Consider the following 21,298-nt stretch of genomic DNA (forward strand, 5'->3'; position numbering starts at 1 on the left):
CACACTTGTATTATGACAAGCAGTAAAGGGGTTAATTAGGTAGCTTGTAGGGTTAATTTTAGCTTTAGTGTAGATATCAGCCTCCCACCTTACACATCCCACCCCCTGATCTTTCCCTGACCCACCTCAAACAGCTCTCTACCCTCCCTCACCTAACAATTGTCACCACCATCTTAAGTACTGGCAGAAAGTCTGCTAGTACTAAAATACAAAAGATTTTTTTTTTTTATTTAATTTTTTTAATATTGATTCTGCAGTGTTGGATCCCCTCTTAGCCCCCAACCTTCAAGATCCTCCCATACAACTCTCTAACCCTCCACCCTCTACGTTTTTGCCACCATCTTGGGTACTGACAGCTGTCTGCCAGTACCCAGTTGGCCAAACAAATGTGTTTTATTATTTTTTGATATATAATAAAACATTTTCTGTAGTGTAGCTGCCCCCCTTTAATACCCCACCCCCTCCCCCTCCCAAATCCCTTGCCTAATATTTATTCCTTCCTCCCTCCCATACATTTACAATGTATACTCGCGCCGCATCGTGCACACTTCTGTTTGACCGGATCAGGAAATTGACCATTGATAGGCCGCCCACCCGTCTCCCTGCTACAACTCCCACCCACCAAAAATCGGTACCCAAGAGGACGTGTCAGGCACGTCCTTGGTCCTTAACTGTAAGTGGGGGTTAAGGGGTTAAAGGGACATGAAACCTAAATTTTTTCTTTTATGATTCAGATAGAACATGCATTTTTAAATAACTTACCAATTGATTTATATTATTTAATTAGTTGTGTTTTCTTTGTATCCTTTGTTGAAAAGTATACCTATATAAATATATATTTATTTTCAAAATACCTAGGCTAAAATAAAAAAAAAATTTTTAAAAAAGCTAGATATTAAAAGTGAAGCAAAAATTATAACCCTAATTTAGAACATAGGTTTTATACACATATGTACAATAATGAACACTATATGAAGTTCCTGCATATATCACTTATCCTTTTATTGTAAAATAACAAAATGTTATTGTACTTTAATCTGTTACATCTAAAATAACAAGAAAACATTTTGCAGATATCATCAACAACATAATCTTTTTTTAAAAATTTACAAATATACACAATATTTATAATATTATTTTCAGACAGTTTCAGTGCAAAGATATACATATAGTACATTGTGATAATTGTTCATAAAAATATTAATTGGCATATCACAAAAAACAAGGCAAAGCTTCAATAAACTTTTTTCCCTACAATCTAAAAAATGTATATTTTATAAAGAAAGGACTGGCATTATTATCTCTTTGACGGATATAAAAATATGTGCATTGATGTATGTCCTAAAGAAAAAATGAGTTATACATCGGAATCTTCTTTTACAAGATTGGCAGTGTCTATGAATGTATCTTCTGTTGGTGTAAATGCAACAGACAGGGACTCCTTTTTGTGTGCCGGTTTTGCTAGTGGTGGTGGAGAGAATGGTGACGGATCTTCTTCAGGCTCATTCTGTTGCTCCTTTTCCATCTGAAAATAATTATGAAATGAGAGTTAATTATAGTGTTTTCTGGAATATATATTTTTTACTCAAAATGGACAGGAAAATATCCTAAACCTTGTAATCCAAATCGATGATAATTAGTGGAGTCCACATTAGGGAAAAAAGTATTTGTAACTTCATTCAGTGGCTTATTCTTATATAAGATCATTTCTGTTCTATCCTCAATTCGTTAATGGGCTATATTACGATTGGAGTGCAAATGTTTGCACCCAAACGACAAGGGTTTTATCACGGGTGTTTGCACTCATTGGATTTACCACTGGTATTACGACTTGAAAGTAAACAAGCCCGCTTGAGCGCAATCTTGATTTACACTAGAATGATTACTGAGACTTCAGAGCTCTGGTTAACTGTTACAGACATATATACACATATAAACACATAAGTACATATGTACACATATATAGACATTGGAGCCCATTGCAGTTAAGTAGATGAAAACATGAAAAAGCATATTTATGCAATATTATTTTTTAATAAAGTGTTATACTGTCTATTACTGTATATATTTTACATTCCAATGTTCTGCACATAGCAGAATATGTTCTATGTATTTCTAAATAGAGATTCCTATATATACCTGTATATATCTACACCTTTATATAAACATCTATATATATATAGGTATAGATATATATTGTACCAAAATACCATCAGATATATATAGAAATACAGTATGTATTTATGAATAAATAGAACATATGTGCAGAACATTGGGATGTGAAATATTCATATTTTCATGTCAGGTTACCACAAATGACAATACGCGATTGGGTTTGCGCAAGAGTGGGGTATTATGTTTTTTTTTTCTTTTCACTTTTTTTCTCCATTGACTTTTTGAGCTTGTTGGGTTAGTGCGAGAGCAAAAACAGTTTACTTTCAACTCGTATTACGAGTGCAACCCAACGAGCGCAAAAAGCTTACTTCTAATGCAATTGACTCTCAAGCAGAAGTGTTCATTTGCGCTCCCCTCGTAATCTGGCGCTACATGTTTTATTACATGTTTAAGAAAAATACAGGTTGTACATCATTTGGTCACAAATTCACAAATTTACAATAACAAAATATATCCCATTAACATCTGATTGCAAAAAAGGGACCTTTGCACCTTACTTCCGAAATAAACAACAAAAGAAGATGTCATACATCACCTTTGCGTTTCTGCATATCTGTGTGTGTATATCTATATATATATATATATATATATATATATATATATATATATATATATATATATATATATATATATATATATATATATACTGTATTTATATATTTTTTTTAAACAACATAACTGGCATAAGGATATCAATAAACAGATGCTAGTAGCTATGATAGAATGCACAGAAAAGTAAATATTTACAAATCCAGGACACAAAAAAGAGATGACATTTATTTCCTTTAAAGTGAAGGTCCATTTTGATGAATTAGTGCCTGGTTTTTAATAAACCTATTAAAAACAAGGGCACTTTAATTCATCAAAATTGACATTTCACTGTTTTCTTCAAAAACTTACCTTTTAATCCTGAATTCCGCTCCAGCGATTACCCCGGCCATCGGCAGCCTCTGCAGACGTCAGAAATGACGAATCATGCTTCCTCCAATAACAGCTCCCCCCCCCGGGGGAATCTTGACCTGATGCAACACTGTGATTGGAGGAAGCCAGATTCGTCATTTTGGACCCGCAAAGACGGCTTGCGACGGACGGAGGAAGTGCTGGAGCGGCTGCCAGGATTAAAAGGTAAACACTGAAGAAAACAGTGATTTGTCAATTTTGATGAATTAAAGTGCCCTTGTTTTTAATAGGTTAATTAAAAACCGGGAAATAATTCATCAAAATGGACCTTCACTTTAAAAACCACAGCCCTCATACAATTTTCTTTAAGGAAACAGCAATAAGTCACATCCAAACTTCATACTTATTTCTCATGCTCGTACAATTACTTACTTGGGTATTGTATAACAAACAGATGCATTTAATATTCAAGTGTGTGCAATTTGTTACAAAATATGGTATATAAGGGCAAATCCATAATAGAATATATTAAACATATATATTAAATTGTATGCAGTACTGTAACACCACACAGTTACACAAACCAAAAAATAACAAGACATGATGTCTGCCGATATTGGGCCAGACTACGAGTAGTGCGCTAACTGTTGCGTACGAGCGATAAGGGGTATATATATATGTGTATGTATTTAAGAATAAATAGAACATATTATGCTATATGAAGAACATGGGAATGTGAAATATTCATATTTCATGTTGGGTTAGTGCACTTGAGTAAACGTGATCGGGTTAGCACGCAAATAAGGGTGTTGGGTTTTTCTACTTTTTGTGCTCCAATGAAGTCTATGGGGGAATACGTTAATACATTTTCAATATTCGAAGTTCGGCTTTTTGTGCGCATCAGGTTAGTGCTTGTGGACAAACTTTTTACTTTCAACTTGTAATACAAGCGCAAACAGATGCCCTCAGAAAGCCTCCATCTAGAAAAGTTCATGCGCGAGCGGGAGCACTAATTTGTGCTCCACTTGTAATCTAGTCCATTGTAAGCATCCTACTTACCTCTGCATATATGGGATTTTCAAAGTTTGTGCTTTGTTTAATTTTTCTTTTGAAAAAATTCCACTTTGATTCCTGCAAGATAAAATTGTTTATAAACAAATATTAACAAAAATATTCTGTTTTAGCTACTAATTGATTATACTATTGAACGTCTTTATTGGTTATGTGAATGTGTTTATTGTATAAAGCCAAGGGGATGCAGATTCCTTATGAAGCTAAGAGAAGAAAATGATGGAGTAAATAATCATTTAAACATTTTAGTTGTAAAATAATTATCAAACACATTATTTAAACTCATACAGACTCTTGATTTTTATTAGCATGAAATAATTAAAAGCAATTATTTTGTATTAGTAACAAACAGCTAGTAGTAGCTATTAGCAGGTAGAGCTGGAAAACTTAAAAGCTGCAGAATCTGTTGGCACTTTATAAATAAAGAATAATAATAATAATAATAAAGCTATTTTTTGTATTATCTGTCAGTGGCATTGTATTAAATATCTTAACCCATCATACATTTCAATGGCTAAAATAGTATTGAAAATCATGATAGGATTAGACAAGCAATGGTTAGATTACACCCATACTGTTCATTATATTAAAGACCCCCTGGGAACTGCTGGTTATAGCTCATAGCTTAGTAACAACTTATAAATGCTCTTATATGGTTGTCTGGCAAACAAGTGGTTAACAAGGCCAGGAAAGGAAATAGTGAAAAAATATTTTACAAATAAAAAATTAAAAACATTTATGATTTGCATCAATACTAACAATGTTCTGCACTGACTAAACAGCAATTTATCAATATACAGGACACATTTTCCCCTCTATGCCATATAAACACTATTGGCTAGATTACGAGTTTTGCTGTAAGGTAAAAAAGCAGCGTTAACAGGTCCTAACGCTGCTTTTTCACTACCACTGCTATTACGAGTCTTGCAGGTTTAGGGGCCACGCAGAATTTTTTGGCCTTACCGCAAATCGACTTACGTAAACTTCATAAACCCTTTTTTCTATGGGACTTCCATAGTGCCGGTATTACGAGTCTGTCCTGGGAGGCCAAAAAGTGAGTTGTTCACCCTCTACCTCCAAGATCCGTAACGCATTCTAAAGTCAGTAGTTAAGAGTTTTATGGTACAACGCTGTAGCATAAAACTCATAACTAAAGTGCTAAAATGTACACTAACACCCATAAACTACCTATTAACCCCTAAACCGAGGCCCTCCCGCATCGCAAACACTATAATAAAAATTTTAACCCCTAATCTGCCGCTCCGGATATCGCTACCACTATAATAAACATATTAACCCTAAACCGCCTCACTCCCGCCTCGAAAACACGAATTAAATAATATTAACCCCTAATCTGCCGCCCCTAACATCGCCGCCACTTACATAATATTTATTAACCCCTAATCTGCTGCCCCAACGTCGCTGCCACTATATTAAATGTATTAACCCCTAAACCTAAGTCTAACCCTAACCCTAACACCCCCTAATTGAAATATAATTTAAATAAATCTAAATAAAATTACTATCATTAACTAAATTATTCCTATTTAAAACTAAATACTTACCTATAAAATAAACCCTAAGATAGCTACAATATAACTAATAGTTACATTGTAGCTAGCTTAGGGTTTATTTTTATTTTACAGGCAAGTTTGTATTTATTTTAACTAGGTAGAATAGTTATTAAATAGTTATTAACTATTTAATAACTACCTAGCTAAAATAAATACAAATTTACCTGTAAAATAAAACCTAACACTACACTACAATTAAATAAATTACATAAATTAAATACAATTAAATAAATTAAATTAGCTAAATCACAAAAAACAAACACTAAATTATAGAAAATAAAAAACAAATTACAGATCTTTAAACTAATTACACCTAATCTAATAGCCCTATCAAAATAACCCCCCCCCCCCCCCCCCAAAAAAATAAACTTGATAGTTTAGTTTAGGCTAGGGTTTTCTTTTTATTTTGGAGGGGGATTTTTTTATTTTGATAGGGCTATTAGATTAGGTGTAATTAGTTTAAAGATCTGTAATTTGTTTTTTTATTTTCTGTAATTTAGTGTTTGTTTTTTTGTGATTTAGCTAATTTAATTTTTTATTTATTTAATTGTATTGTAGTGTTAGGTGTTATTGTAACTTAGGTTAGGTTTTATTTTACAGGTAAATTTGTATTTATTTTAGCTAGGTAGTTAGTAACCCTAAGCTAGCTACAATGTAACTATTAGTTATATTGTAGCTAGCTTAGGGTTTATTTTATAGGTAAGTATTTAGTTTTAAATAGGAATTATGTAGTTAATGATAGTAATTTTATTTAGATTTATTTAAATTATATTTAAATTAGGGGGTGTTAGGGTTAGATTTATATTTAGGGGTTAATACATTTAATATAGTGGCGGCGACATTGGGGGCGGCAGATTAGGGGTTAATAAGTGTAGGTAGGTTGCGGCGACATTGGGGGCGGGAGATTAGGGGTTAATAAGAATAATGTAGGTGTCAGCTATGTCAGGGGCGGCAGATTAGGGGTTAATAAGTGTAAGATTAGGGGTGTTTAGACTCGGGGTTCATGTTAGGGTGTAAGGTGTAAACATAAAATGTGTTTCCCCATAGGAATCAATGGGGCTGCGTTACTGAGTTTTACGCTGCTTTTTTGCAGGTGTTAGACTTTTTCTCAGCCGGCTCTCCCCATTGATGTCTATGGGGAAATTGTGCACAAGCATGTACAACCAGCTCACCGCTGACTTAAGCAGCACTGGTATTGGAGTGCGGTTTGGAGATCAATTTCGATCTATGTTCACTTCTTGTCTTTTAACGCCGGGTTTGTAAAAACCCGTAATACCAGCGCTGCAGGTAAGTGAGCGGTGAGACAAAATTGCTCGTTAGCACCGCACAGCTCCTAACACAAAACTCGTAATCTGGCCTTATATTATTTAACACTGCAATGAAAAATGTCTTTACCTGGGATGCTTCCACACTTTCTAGCGACTGAGGTGTATCACTTGCATACAATGGGTTTTCGTAACTACCTGCTTCTTGTCCACTTTTTGATTCAGTTTCCTTTAAAAAGAATTAAAAAAATAAAAGAAACAAAAAAAAAAAAACATTCTTTTTGTGACGTTCCCAATTAAAAATGTAACATATTATTTAGCAAGAACATAGAGCAAGGCACTAGATATGATGTCCTGCTAAAACCATTTTAAAAACAATCATTCCATAATTGTTCTTTTTTTGCATATCCTGGAATTGTCTTCCATACATTTATTGCTGGGGTGCTTTCCCATTGCTATATGTGGTCAGACCCCAACAATTGTCTGGCTGATAGCTGGAAGCATTGGTGCCAGGGGATTATTGCCTTAAAAGTTTTCCAACTCCTAAAATGGAGAAGAAAAATAATAATAATAATAATAATAATAATAATAAAATATAGAGTATATGTTTTGTTTCCTTTCCATTTTAAAAGTTGGAAAACTGCTGAGACAGAACTCCCCCTGATGCCAGGATATTTGTCTGGTCTGTTCATATAGTCTAATTTTCAAGTACAAACCTAAAAAATGGTAACAGAAAACAAATATTCTAACTGCTTACAATGCTCGGCAGATTAAATAATTAAGATTATTAAAGGAATCTTACTTCTGGAGGTTTGCTAATAGTCACAACAGTGGCGCCAGGTTCCTTGGTGTCTACATACACTGGATTTTCATAGGTAGTTGGTTCTTTTCCTGCATCTATAGTAAAAGTTTCACTCTAAAACAATTAAAACACATTATTCATTAGTATATTAAAAACATATATATGAATATGACCTATTATGGCATGTAAGTATATTATGGCAAATATAAATTTGTTGCCACTTTATAATTAAATAATAATAATAATTTGTATATATTTTTAAAATTTAATGTATTGTTTATCCTTTAAAATATTACAATATTCATCTAAATGTAAGATCTGTCACACACACAAATGAGTGGCATAAAGTAATTTGAAATAAATTCAGATACTAATGTCATCCTACCAATAAGCACTGTATGTTCCTTTATTATCCAAAAGCCTTTCTTACTCATAAATAGGAATCATATCCTGTATAACCCACAGAAGCTATTCCAGAACAATACTGGACTGTCAAGTTACACAAATCTTAACTTGTTATGGATTAAATATCAGATGGTATTTTTTTATCTTCTTTTTTTTTTTTGCTTGGACAATTTCTTTTAACTTTTGTTAACGACATACGCACCAATTATATGTTGATAAAGCAATTGTCTTCACCATAATTAGGGCAGATTATTGATTAAAGGAATTAAATTAACTCCTCTTTAAATGGTCTTCCATAACATTTAATGATACTTTATTATCATGTTCTTTACCAGCAATAGAGTGGAGGGATTTTAATTCTCCTTTTTATATCTAATTTAAAGGGCCATGATGCCCACATTTTTTCTTTCATGATTTAGAAAGATAATGCATTTTTAAACATCTTTCTAATTTACTTCTATTATCTAATTTGTTTTATTCTCTTGATAATATTTGCTGAAAAGCATATCTAGATATGCTCAGTAGCTGCTGATTGGTTGCTGCACATAGGAGCCTCATGTGATTGGCTCACCCATGTGCATCGCTTTTTCTTCAAATAAGGATATCTAAAAAATGAAGCAAAATAAATAATAGAAGTAAATTGTAATGCTGTTTAAATTTGTATGTTCTATCTGAATCATGAAAGAAAGATTTTGGGTTTAGTGGCCCTTTAAATTGGCAAATAACACTTAGGACATCTAGAACATAAACTCCACATACTACTAAAGGTACAGCTTTGTTACAGAACAGTACATGTTGTGGTAGAATAATGTCTTTTTGTAAGAGTTGTGCACTGAAGTAAAATACTTAATAAACACATCCTGTGTCAATTCTATATTACTCATAGGCATATTTATCAAACGCCGTATGGAGCTTGAGGCCCCTTGTTTCCGGCGAAACAACAGAAGTTATCTTAAGACCGCTGTTCCATAACTTGTCCACCTGCTCTGAGGCGGCGGACAGAAATCAACCCAATCGAATACGATCGGGTTGATTGACACTCCCTGCTAGTGGCCGATTGGCCGCGTATCTGCAGGGGGCGGCATTGCACCAGCAGTTTACAAGAACTGCTGGTGCAATGATAAATGACGACAGCGTATGCTGTCGGCATTTATCGATGGGCAGCGATGTGCAATGGACATGATACGCTACTTTGTAACATTGTTAATTATGCCCCACAGTCTTTAATGTTTAACACCAAAAGTTTGATTTTTTTCATTCTTCTATCATTAAATGTTATGTGTTTCATGATGACATAATTTGTATATTATTTTGATAGCTGTAACCTACATACCATCTGCATTACTCTGTCTATGGCAGATTCTGCTCCAAATCCAGCCACACCAATATCCATACTGACATCAGTGCCTGACCGGAAGGTTACGCCATTGCCATTTTCAGTTGACTTCACTAAGCCGCTTAAACTGTAAAATAAAGAAAAGATAATCAGTAAGACTTGATACAAAAAAATGTTTTGGAGGATTAAAATGTAAACTTTGCTAACAAAATGGCAGCTATGTTTTTGTAACATTTATTTTGCAAGCAGTTTTATTGCAATGCAGAGGTTAACTGATTAAATCAATGAATTAAAGAATTGTTGAGGTTTTCGAAAGTTTTGTACCTCATCTAAAAATATTTATCAGTTGATTTCCTAAAGTTACTTTATCCTCTAAAAACTACTAATGGGCTGTATTTATAAGTATTAGTCTTTCTCAGCTTTGCATGCATTAAAGCGACAAAAAAAAAATCTTTCATGATTCAGACAGAGGGGACGATTTATCAAGTGTCGGGCGGACATGATCCACTATAGCTGTCATGTTCTGCTTCAGAAATGTGCACTCTTCCTATCTAGATATCTCTTCAACAAAAAATAAAGTAAATTTGATAAAATAAGTAAATTAAAAACTTCATTTTAAAATTGTATGCTCATGAAAGGAAAATGTTGTGTTTCATGTCCCATTAATAACCAAAAGAAAGATACTCCACAGTGCCTGAACAATAAACACAGATAGAACACATTGCCTGCAACACTCTTACTGGTCAAAGAAAAAAAAAAGGAGTCCAGTCTGGTGGGCCAAATATAGAAATGTGACCTGCTACTTGAGAGATGTAAGCGTGGCCTGAGCTCTTTTTTGAAAGTATAGGGTGCACTAAAAACATTCTTCCGCTCTAACATTCTCTGGTTAATATCTTTAATAGACATGTGAATGGCGAAAAAATTTGGTTCAGTTCGGATCGATTCGGATTTTTTCAAATTTCGGTTCGAAGCGATTCGAATTTGGAAAAATTTGAATCAATTCGGTTCGGATTTGTTTCGGATTCATTTGGATTCAAATAAATTCGGTTCAGATTTGTTTCGGATTCATTCGGATTCGAATAAATTCGGCTGGATTCGGTTCGGCTCGGTTCGGAAATTCGGAATTTCGGTAAGTGTTAGATGGGATTAGACTAGTATTATGTACTGTACATTAGGTGTAACCCATAGCAGAGTGATATAACCTAATATACTGTACAATACTAGTGTAATCCATGGCCATCCGAATCTACCGAATAAATCCGAATAAATCCGAAGTAATTCGGATTTATTCGGTAGATTTGGCACTATTTGCCGAATTTTCCGAATTTCCGAATCGAACCGAACCGAATTGCACATGTCTAATCTTTAATCTCTGACTTGTAATATCATATTGTGCTCGTTTCTTAAATCATAATCGTAATATGGAGAGCAGTGGATATTTTCTTTTCTTTTCTTTTTTTTTACCTATATAGGCCTAGATTACAAATGGAGCACTACTGAGAGCACAGAATTCTCTATCCATATCACAACCCTGTTCTATCAACAGCGCTCTACTGGTTCACTGCTGTCTTGCAGAATTGTTGAGTAACTAAAGAACATGTGACCTACCTTGGAAATTTTGGAAGTGATGGTAAAAGTTTTCCTGTTCGTCTGTAGTTAAAGAAGCCTCCAGCAACCAGAGCACAAATTATTATTATCAGAACCACAGCTAAAAGGACAGCCACAGCTGCTATAAAATACAATTAGAAAAGAGATTTGCAGAGATCAGCATTTGCATGAAGTGTGAAGCAATATATATATACATACAGATATGTCATTAAATGGTTTCCAAGCTTACTTGTCCCAGGAGGTACGCCTTTTGAAAAGCCTATTTCACAGTAGCTCCCAGTATAACTTGATGTGCACCTAGAAAAGCAAAGCCAATTTTCAAAGTATCTTCAATTTTCATGTTAAATACTAAACATGACATGCGCTGAACCTCAGTGAAATGCATCATCCAGGTAATTGATTAACCTACAGAAGTTTTGTAATGTGTCATACAGTTAAACTGAGATTATTATCACAAAGGGACTTTTAAGACTAGACTCTGACATTGCATTTATAGGTGTATGCAATGTGCTAGCAGTTCTGAGACAGCAGCAACAAACATCCTTTTTCTATCTCCTGCATCTTTTTCTGTTGTGAAGCTACTATCAAATCGCTGTTTTCATGCATTGACCCAACATACATAAGGTCAATAAATCTTCTTATTTCTTTTGTACTTTAAAAATACCATCTGATATATGTGTGACTATTAGAGGTTGGCAGTTTCTAGTAAGTTTCTCATTTACTGCACAAAGTAGGGCTCCTTTATGGCTTATTAAAGTGATGGTAAAGTCGCAATAAAAGTTTCCATAATTCTAACGCTGCAGATAAAGGCATCAGGACTATCTCTGTCACAGTAACATATTATTTAACTAAACATATTATATATAAACATATTATTTAACTAAACATATTATATATAAACATATTATTTAACTAAAAAACATACACTCTCATGCTTGTTTTTAATAACGCCATGCCCGCCTCTCAGTGGGACCATTATATTCTCTTTTGACAAGCGTGCAGTGCAGCCAATAAGAACAGGACCACCTGCACTATGTATTTCTATTGCAGGGTGCACCCGTGCTGCTGACAGCCTGAATAAGGGCCAGATTACAAGTAAAGCGCTAATTTATTTTGTGCCTACAAACGGCAAACTTGTCCGTATGCGGGCGCACAATAACAGCCTCCTAACATGAAAAAACTTAGATAAGGTAACATTTTCAAAATGACATGACATGAAATGACTAACACTTCTTGATACAGGAAAATGGCTATTAAATCAGCCTATCTTATCCTTCTCTGGCAAACTAATAAAGATTCACCAATGTAGCATACAGCCTCACCATAGATACATTGTTATTGCGGCTCACAAGGTAAAGACGTCCTCTTAATATTTTGCTACAAAAATAAACTATTAGTTCAGCCTATTTGAAACATATGCAGCAGGTTAGTAAGAGTCCTAAAATGTAGCAGACAACTTCATGATGGATTAATTAAAGTGAAGGCTTACGAGGTAAGAGCATCCTCTTTAAATTCTACTACAATTGTAATTTTTAGACTCAAGAATACATATGCAAAGGTGATAGTTCATCATGTAATGCAAGTCAAGAGTAGTGTTAATCAGCATCTATGCAAAGTATCCTGATATTAAGACGTTTACTGTTCAGCAAGACAAATTCCATCTTTGCTAAAAAAAGAGTTCCATATGAGGAAACGACACTTAGAGTAAATATACCTTATAGTTAATCTGTTCTGGTGTATAATGCCATGTCTTCTTGCGTATTACCTTCAAACTTTGGTGAAACCGCTACGGCCTTTGAATACTCTTTCCAATGAGCCTGTTTACCGGTAACCACCGGACTGGAGTGTCCTGGGACAATTCCCTATTAGTTTCCAGTTCCAGGGATTGAGGGTTTATTTGCGTTGCTCAGTGAGAAACTGGTGAGGGAGGTGCGCTGGTCGCGCAGTGTTTAGCAATGGCTTTCACCCTATCAGACGAATTATGGGAAGCAGAACTCAAGGAATCACTCTCTAGCAGTAATTTAGAAGCCAATCAATCTGATACTAATGTCTTTCAAGCTTTTAAAAAATATAAAAATTGTGTCGCAAGACAAGTGAAGCTAAGAGCAGAAAACTCTAGTTTAAATAACTATGTTGAAACTAAAATAGTTCCTAGAGGATTGAGGTTATTTTTAGATCCTGGCTTCAATGCCAGAGAGGAGGAAGGTGGTGAAGAATTCATTACAGAATGGAATGAGAAACTCTCATCTTATGCACTTGATCTAATAGAAATGCTTATTAAGCGTAATGTCAAAAGATTGGATAAAGTTAAAGAGGAAGTTGAAACTTCCTTGCAGGTTGTTAACAAATTTGAGAGCGATACAAACTTCAATAATTTAAATGAAGAAACTAAAAATTATATATCAAGGCTACAGGCTGATATAAAATCTAGGAAATGTAGGAAATTGTTTAGAAACAAAGATGACTATAAAAAGAAAAAAGTTTATTTATACAAATTTGATAAGGCATCATATGACTCAGGCACAGATGCATCAGACTTAGAAAATGATCCTGAGAGAATATAAAAAAACGATGGACTATCCCCTGGGGTCCTAAACGCAGGAGGACAAGAAGGGGAGGGCGGAAGAGGAAGGGTTTGAGTTTAAACCCACAAGAGAAACGATATCCACTGAGACAGCAGAGAGGGAGAGGCGAATTTCGGAGACAAAATATGAGGGGCAGAAGAACACGCAGATGGTCGTTCAGAAATTATTAGATAAAGGCCTTCCTACTGATGAACTCCAAGTAGTGAATCTCTCCTCATTTGGATTGAATTTGTCACACATTAGTGTTCTTAAAGGTTTAAGCTTTTGTCCGACAAATAAACTTAATAAATTTGAAGTCTCTAAAGACTTACATTTATTTGCTAGAAAGATAGTGTTATCTCAAATTATGCATAGAGATCAAGAACAAATAATGGATGAAATTGCTATAAGTAATCTACAATCTCTATTAGGAGAACACACTGAAACAGATAAGGATCAAACTGAGGTCAAATGGAAGACAAAATTTAAACCTGGTTCAACTTTTATGCCTTCCTTTGCACAAATACCCGCAGTTTCTATTTTTGTTAAAGCTGTAAAAAATGATTTAGAAAATCTTAAGGAGGACTTTATGCCATGTGACAATTTAAATCCTGGAGAGAGAAGAGCCCTTAGAGAACTAACAGAAGCCAAAAATCTTATCATAAAGCCGGCGGATAAGGGCGGAAACTTGGTATTACTGGATGAGTCTTACTATTTAAATGAAGTAAAGAGACAGTTAAATAATAAACAGCAATATGAAAAACTATTTATTAATCCACTTTCTATAATGCAAAAAAAATTACAAAAGTGTTTAAAATTAGCTCTTGGAGAAAACATTATTTCCCTCAAAGAATATCATCCCAAAATTACATAAAAATATATCCCATCCGCCAGGAAGACCCAATGGGGCCTATCTATCAAGCTCCGAAAGGAGCTTGACAGCCCGTCTTTCTGGCGAGTCTTCTGACTTCAGAGCAGTTATGAAGCAGCGGTCACAAAGACCGCTGCTCCATAACCTGTCCGCCTGCTCTGAGCAGGTGGACAGACATCACCGGAAATCAACCCAATCAAGTATGATCGTGTTGATTGACACCCCCCTGCTGGCGGCCCATTGGCCGCGAGTCTGCAATGGGCGGCGTTGCACCAGCAGCTCTTGTGAGTTGCTGGTGCAATGCTGAATACGGAGAGCATATTGTTCTCCGTATTCAGCAAGGTCTGGCGGACCTGATCCACACTGTCGGATCAGGTCCACTAGACCTTGATAAATAGAGGTCATAGTCTCTGGAATTGGAAGTATCAGTGAGAACATAGGTAATTTTGTAGATCATTTCCTCCAGCCTTTCCTTTTGTCTTTGCCCTCTTATGTTAAAGACACCCCTGACCTCCTAAAGAAATTAGATGGTATTTCAGTGGAGAATGATACAATTTTGGTATCACTGGACATAGAGGGTCTATATTCCTCCATCCCACATGATGCAGGGATGGAGGCCTGCAAACACTTTTTCGACTCAAGAGGCCAGTCCTTTGGTAGACATACTTCATTTGTTTTGGAATTATTGCGGTTTGTTCTAAAGAATAATGTTTTTAAATTTGATAAAGTTCTATATAGAGAAAGTCGTGGTACGGCATACTCAAAAGCAATATTTTGTGCTCCACTTATAATCTGGCCCCGGCTTGTTGCAGTGACATAGGAATATATAGTGCTAGCGGATACGGTGCAGTTAGTGTCAAAGAAGAAAAAAATGTTTACACAGAAGGTTATTACAACAAGCAGGGGTTATTACAAACAAGCAAGAGAATGTACTTTTTTTTTTTACTTAAATAATTCTGTTTTACTGCTGTGACAAAGATATTCCTTTTGCATTAATCTTTTTGCGACTTTGCCATCATTTTAAATAATCTGGAGCGGTGTTACACATCATACAAATGCCTTTTTTCAAAACAATATAATCACACAAAGCCACTTAAGGAACCAGAATTAGTTCTGGTGCAGTTAAAACAGAATATTGTAGTGGTTCACACTTTTTCACTCATAAGTTCTTAAAGTACAGTTATTTTTAAATTTAGATTCCAAGCACCAACCTTTAATTTTTTACTAGTGAAACAGGTCTCATTTCTTATAAAAAAAACATTCTGAGTGCAATATATATATTTATTTTGTATAATAAATTAATTTAAAAGTTTTACAATGACAAGAAATCCTCACATCATCGATTCACTAACATTACATTAAAGAAAGTTGTTTTTTTTTACTAATTTAAAGGGACATAAATATGCAATAAGAAAAAAACCTTTATTTTATTAGAATATATGCTTATTGCACTGTTAATTGCATATAACTATGTGTTTAAAAAGTGCAATAATACAAGTTGTGGCATATTATAGCATCTTCTTTTTGCACATATTCTAGTATATCAATATTCAGATTATAGATCTTGCAACTGTATGTGCAACTGTATTTTTATTTTGTTGTTAACTCACTATTTCAAAGTAAACACATCAAAGTAGAAGCATTTTTTTTTACCAGTCTGCTAAATCATTCTTCTACCTAATCTGACTTACTTGCACTTTGGAAGGTCACTTTCATCAAAATAGCATGTTCCTCCATGCATACACCTGCATGCTGGTGGCATTGTTTGGGGGTTTTCAATAGCTAAGGAAATGGAAAGCCATGCAAGTTAATGAGCACACCATGCAATTGTTATTTCTGTAAGCAGGGAATGCAACAAATGCACATACATAGATTTTATAATACATTCACAAGTGCAGTATGGGATTACTTTAAAAATGAAAAGTAAACTGTTATAGAATTTGACTTCTAGGTGAAATAGACTTCTAAGTGCTGAGTATTCATATCTCAACTGTTTCTCTATCTATCTATCTATCTATCTATCTATCTATCTATCTATCTATCTATATATATATATATATGTTTGTTTGTATTTGTATATACCATTTTCAGTGGCACATACCAGGCAGTCTATACTTAGGCATGTGCAGAGTGTGTACAATCCTAATGAAGGGGAGCTTTTATTAGTGCAGGCTGCCAGTATATCCTTAAACCCATAAAAAGCAGCATGTATATTAATATTGCTTACTTCCTTGGTGGGGACCCCAAAAAACATAATTTATGCTTACCTGATAAATTTATTTCTCTTGTAGTGTATCCAGTCCACGGATCATCCATTACTTATGGGATATATTCTCCTTCCCAACAGGAAGTTGCAAGAGTCCACCCACAGCAAAGCTGCTATATAGCTCCTCCCCTAACTGCCATTACCAGTCATTCGACCGAAAACATGCAGAGAAAGGAAAACCATAGGGTGCAGTGGTGACTGTAGTTTAATGGAAAAATTACCTGCCTTAAAGTGACAGGGCGGGCCGTGGACTGGATACACTACAAGAGAAATAAATTTATCAGGTAAGCATAAATTATGTTTTCTCTTGTTAAGTGTATCCAGTCCACGGATCATCCATTACTTATGGGATACCAATACCAAAGCTAAAGTACACGGATGATGGGAGGGACAAGGCAGGTACTTAAACGGAAGTTACCACTGCCTGTAAAAAACCCTTTCTCCCAAAAATAGCCTCCGAAGAAGCAAGGTATCAAATTTGTTAAATTTGAAAAAGTATGAAACGCAGACCAAGACTCCGTCTTGTAATCTGTTCAACAGAAGCCACATTTAAAAAAGGCCCAAGTGAAAACCACAGCTCTAGTAGAATGAGCTGTAATCCCTTCAGGAGGCTGCTGTCCAGCAGTCTCATAAGCTAAATGAATTATGCTTTTTAACCAAAAAGACAGAGAGGTTGCTGAAGTCCTTTGACCTCTCCTCTGTCCAGAATAGACAACAAACAAGGTGAATGTTTGATGAAAATCTGTAGTAGCTTGTAAGTAAAACTTTAAAACACGAACCACGTCCAAATTGTGTAATAGACGTTCCTTCTTTGAAGAAGGATTAGGATACAAGAATGGAACAACAATCTCTTGAGTGATATTCTTGTTAGATACCACCTTAGGTAAAAACCCAGGTTGGTACACAGGACTACCTTATCCGTACGGAGAACCAGATAAGGAGAATCACATTGCAACGCAGATAACTCGGAGACTCTATGAGCCGAGGAAATAGCTACCAAAAAGGAACTTTCCAAGATAGAAGTTTGATATCAATGGAATGAAAAGGTTCAAATGGAACTCCTTGAAGAACCTTAAGAACCAGCTTTAAGCTCCATGGCGGAGCAACATTTTTAACCACAGGCTTGGTTCTAACCAAAGCCTGACCAAATGCCTGAACGTCTAGAATACCTGCCAGACGCTTGTGCAAAAGAATAGACAGAGTAGAAATCTGTCCTTTTAAAGAACTAGCTGACAACCCTTTTCTCAAAATCATCTTGGAGAAAAGATAATATCCTGGGAATCCAGACTTTACTCCATGAGTAACCCTTGGATTCATAACAATAAGATATTTACACCATATCTTATGTTAAATTTTCCTAGAGACAGGCTTTTATGCCTGTATTAAGGTATCAATTACTGACTCGGAGAAGCCATGCTTTGATAACATCAAGCGTTCTGTCTCCAGGCAGTCCATCTCAGATTAGTTATATTTAGATGGTTGAAAAGACCCTGAGGTAGAGGGTCCTGTCTCAGAAGCAGAGACCGTGGTGGAAAGGATGACATGTCCACCAGATCTGCATACCAGGTCCTGCGTGGCCACGCAGGCGCTGTCAAAAGCACCAAAGCACTCTCCTGCTTGATCTTGTGCAAACCCCTCCGGAGGGAATTCCCACTCCCCCGGATGAAAAGTCTGACGACTTAGAAAATCTGCCTCCCAGTTCTCAACACCTGGGATAGGGATAGCTTTTAGACAAGAGTGAGTCTCTGTCCAGTGAATTATTTTAAGACTTCTAACATTGCTAGGGAACTTCTGTTCCCCCTTGATGGTTGATGTAAGCCACAGTCGTGATATTGTCCGACTGAAATATGATGTACCTCAGAGTTGCTAACTGAGGCCAAGTCTGAAGAGCATGGAATATCGCTCCCAGTTCCAGAATATTCATTAGAAGGAGGGTCTCCTCCTGAGTCCACTATCCCTGAGCCTTCAGGGAGTTCCAGACTGTATCCCAACCTAAAAGGCTGGCATCTGTTGTAACAATTGTCCCATCTGACCTGCGGAAGGTCATACCCTTGGACAGATGGACCCGAGATAGTCACCAGAGAAGAGAATCTCTGGTTTCTTGGTCCGGATTTAACAGGAGAACAAATCTGTGTAATCCCCGTTCCTCTGGCTGAGCATGCATAGTTGCAGTGGTCTGAAATGTAGGTGTGCAAACGGTACTATGTCCCTTGCCGCTACCATTAAGCCGATTACATTCATGTACTGAGCCACCAAAGGGCGCGGATGGAATGAAGAACACGGCAGAAATTTAGAAACTTTGACAACCTGGACTCCGTCAGGTAAATTTTAATTTCTGCAAAATCTATCAGAATCCCTAGGAGGGAAACCCTTGATATTGGGGGTAGAGAACTCTTTCCTTGTTCACTTTCCACCCATGCGATCTCAGAAATGCCAGTACTACGTCCGTATGAGACTTGGCAACTTGGATGTTTGACGTCTGTATCAGGATGTCGTCTAAATAAGGGGCCACTTCTATGCCCCGCGGCCTAAGGACCGCCAAAGTGACCCCAGAACCTCCATAAAGATTCTAGGGGCTGTAGTTAACCCAAAGGAAAGAGCTACAAACTGGTAATGCCTGTCTAGAAAGGCAAACCTGAAAAACCGATGGTGATCTTTATGCATCGTAATGTGAGGATAAGCATCCTTCAAATCCATTGTAGTCCTCTATTGACTCTCCTGGATCATAGTTAAGATGGTACGAATAGTTTCCATCTTAAATGATAGAATTCTAAAGAATTTGTTTAAGATCTTTTAGATCCAAAATAGGTCTGAAGGTTTCCTTTCCTTGGGGACCACAAACCGATTTGAGGAAAACTGTGTCCCTGTTCCTCTATTGGAACTGAATGGGTTACGTACACAATGCAAGAATGTCTCTTTCTTTATCTGGTTTGCAGATAAATGTGAAAGGCAAAAACTCCCCTTTTTTGGGGGGCAAAGCTTTGAAATCCAGAAGATATCTCTGGGGTATAATTTCCAATGCCCAGGGATCCTGGGCATCTCTTGCCCACGCCTGGGCGAAGAATGAAGTCTGCCCCCTATAGGATCCGTTACCAGATAGGGGTCCGTTCCTCATGCTGTTTTAGAGGCAGCAGCAGGCTCCTTGACCTGCTTATCTTTGTTCCAGGTCCGGTTGTCTCCAGACCGCCTTGGACTGAGCAAAAGTTCCCTCTTATTTTGCCTTAGAGGAAGTTGATGCCACACCTGCCTTGAATTTTCGAAAGGCACGAAAATTAGGCCTTTTTTGTCCCTTGATTTGGACCTGTACTGAGGAAGGGCATGATCTTTTCCTCCAGTGATATAAGTAATAATCTCCTTCAAACTAGGCCTGAATAGGGTCTGCCCCTTGAAGGGAAGTTAAGTAGCTTATTTATTAAAGTCACAACAGCTGACCATGATATAAGCCATAGCGCTCTGCGCGCCAGTATAGTAAAAAACAGAATTCTTAGCCGTTAGTCTAGTCAAAGGAACAAAGGCATCAGAAAACAAAGGAATTGGCTAGCTTAAGTGCTCTAAGCTTGTCAAATATATTCATCCAATGGAGCCTGTAAAGCCTCATCAAGAGACTCAAACCAGAACACCGCAGCAGCAGTGACAGGAGCAATGCGTGCAAGGGGCTGCAGGATAAAACCTTGTTGAATAAACATTTTTTATCCATTGGATCTAAAAAAGCACAACAGTCCTCGCCAGAGGTAGTGGTACGCTTAGCTAGAGTAGAAACTCTTCTCTCCACCTTAGGAACTGTCTGCCATAAGTCCCGTGTGGTGGCAACTATTAGAAAACATTCTTCTAAAAAATAGGAGGGGAAGAGAACGGCACACCTGGTCTATCCCATTCCTTATGAAAAATTTTAGTAAACCTCTTTAGGTATTGGAAAAACATAAGTACACACCGGCACTGCATATTATTTATCCAGTCTACACAATTTCTCTGGCACTGCGATTGTACACATTCATTCAGAGCAGCTAAAGCCTCCCTGAGCAACAAGTGGAGGTTCTCAAGCATAAATTTTAAATGTAGAAATATCAGAATCAGGTTAAATCATCTTCCCTGAGTCACAAATATCACCCACAGACTAAGCATATTGTGAGGTAGTATCAGACATGGTTCTTAAAGCGTCTGTATGCTCTGTATCTACCCCCAGAGCTGTTTTGCTTTCCTTTAATTTCAGGTAGTCTGACTAATACTGCTGCCAGTGTATTATACACAACCTTTGCCATGTCTTGTAAAATAAATGCTATGGGCGCCATTGATATACTTGGCGCCATTTGAGCGTGAGTCCCTGGAGCGGGAGTCAAAGGGTCTGACACGTGGGGAGAGTTAGTCGGCATAACTTCCCCCTCGACAGAATCCTCTGGTAAAATAAACGCTATGGGTGCCCTTGATGTACTTGGCGCCATTTGAGCGTGAGTCCCTAAAGCG

The 21,298-nt window shown here is 36.4% G+C and overlaps 1 protein-coding gene across 1 annotated transcript in view; it reads right to left on the reverse strand.

Moving 5' to 3' along the window:
* Positions 1 to 1,210: 1,210 nt before the first annotated feature.
* LRP2 (LDL receptor related protein 2) overlaps positions 1,211 to 21,298 on the reverse strand; it is a 337,404-nt gene continuing 317,316 nt past the window's right edge. The window contains exons 72-79 of the mRNA XM_053698401.1: positions 16,263 to 16,353; positions 11,366 to 11,433; positions 11,137 to 11,257; positions 9,526 to 9,655; positions 7,788 to 7,901; positions 7,116 to 7,214; positions 4,135 to 4,206; positions 1,211 to 1,525 (exon numbers count right to left, since the gene is read on the reverse strand). Coding sequence (XP_053554376.1) covers positions 1,358 to 1,525; positions 4,135 to 4,206; positions 7,116 to 7,214; positions 7,788 to 7,901; positions 9,526 to 9,655; positions 11,137 to 11,257; positions 11,366 to 11,433; positions 16,263 to 16,353 — 863 coding nt within the window. The 3' untranslated portion in view covers positions 1,211 to 1,357. The remainder of the gene's footprint in view (positions 1,526 to 4,134; positions 4,207 to 7,115; positions 7,215 to 7,787; positions 7,902 to 9,525; positions 9,656 to 11,136; positions 11,258 to 11,365; positions 11,434 to 16,262; positions 16,354 to 21,298) is intronic.

The sequence above is a fragment of the Bombina bombina genome, chromosome 1 (assembly GCF_027579735.1).
Source record: "Bombina bombina isolate aBomBom1 chromosome 1, aBomBom1.pri, whole genome shotgun sequence".
NCBI classification, from domain to species: Eukaryota; Metazoa; Chordata; class Amphibia; order Anura; family Bombinatoridae; genus Bombina; species Bombina bombina.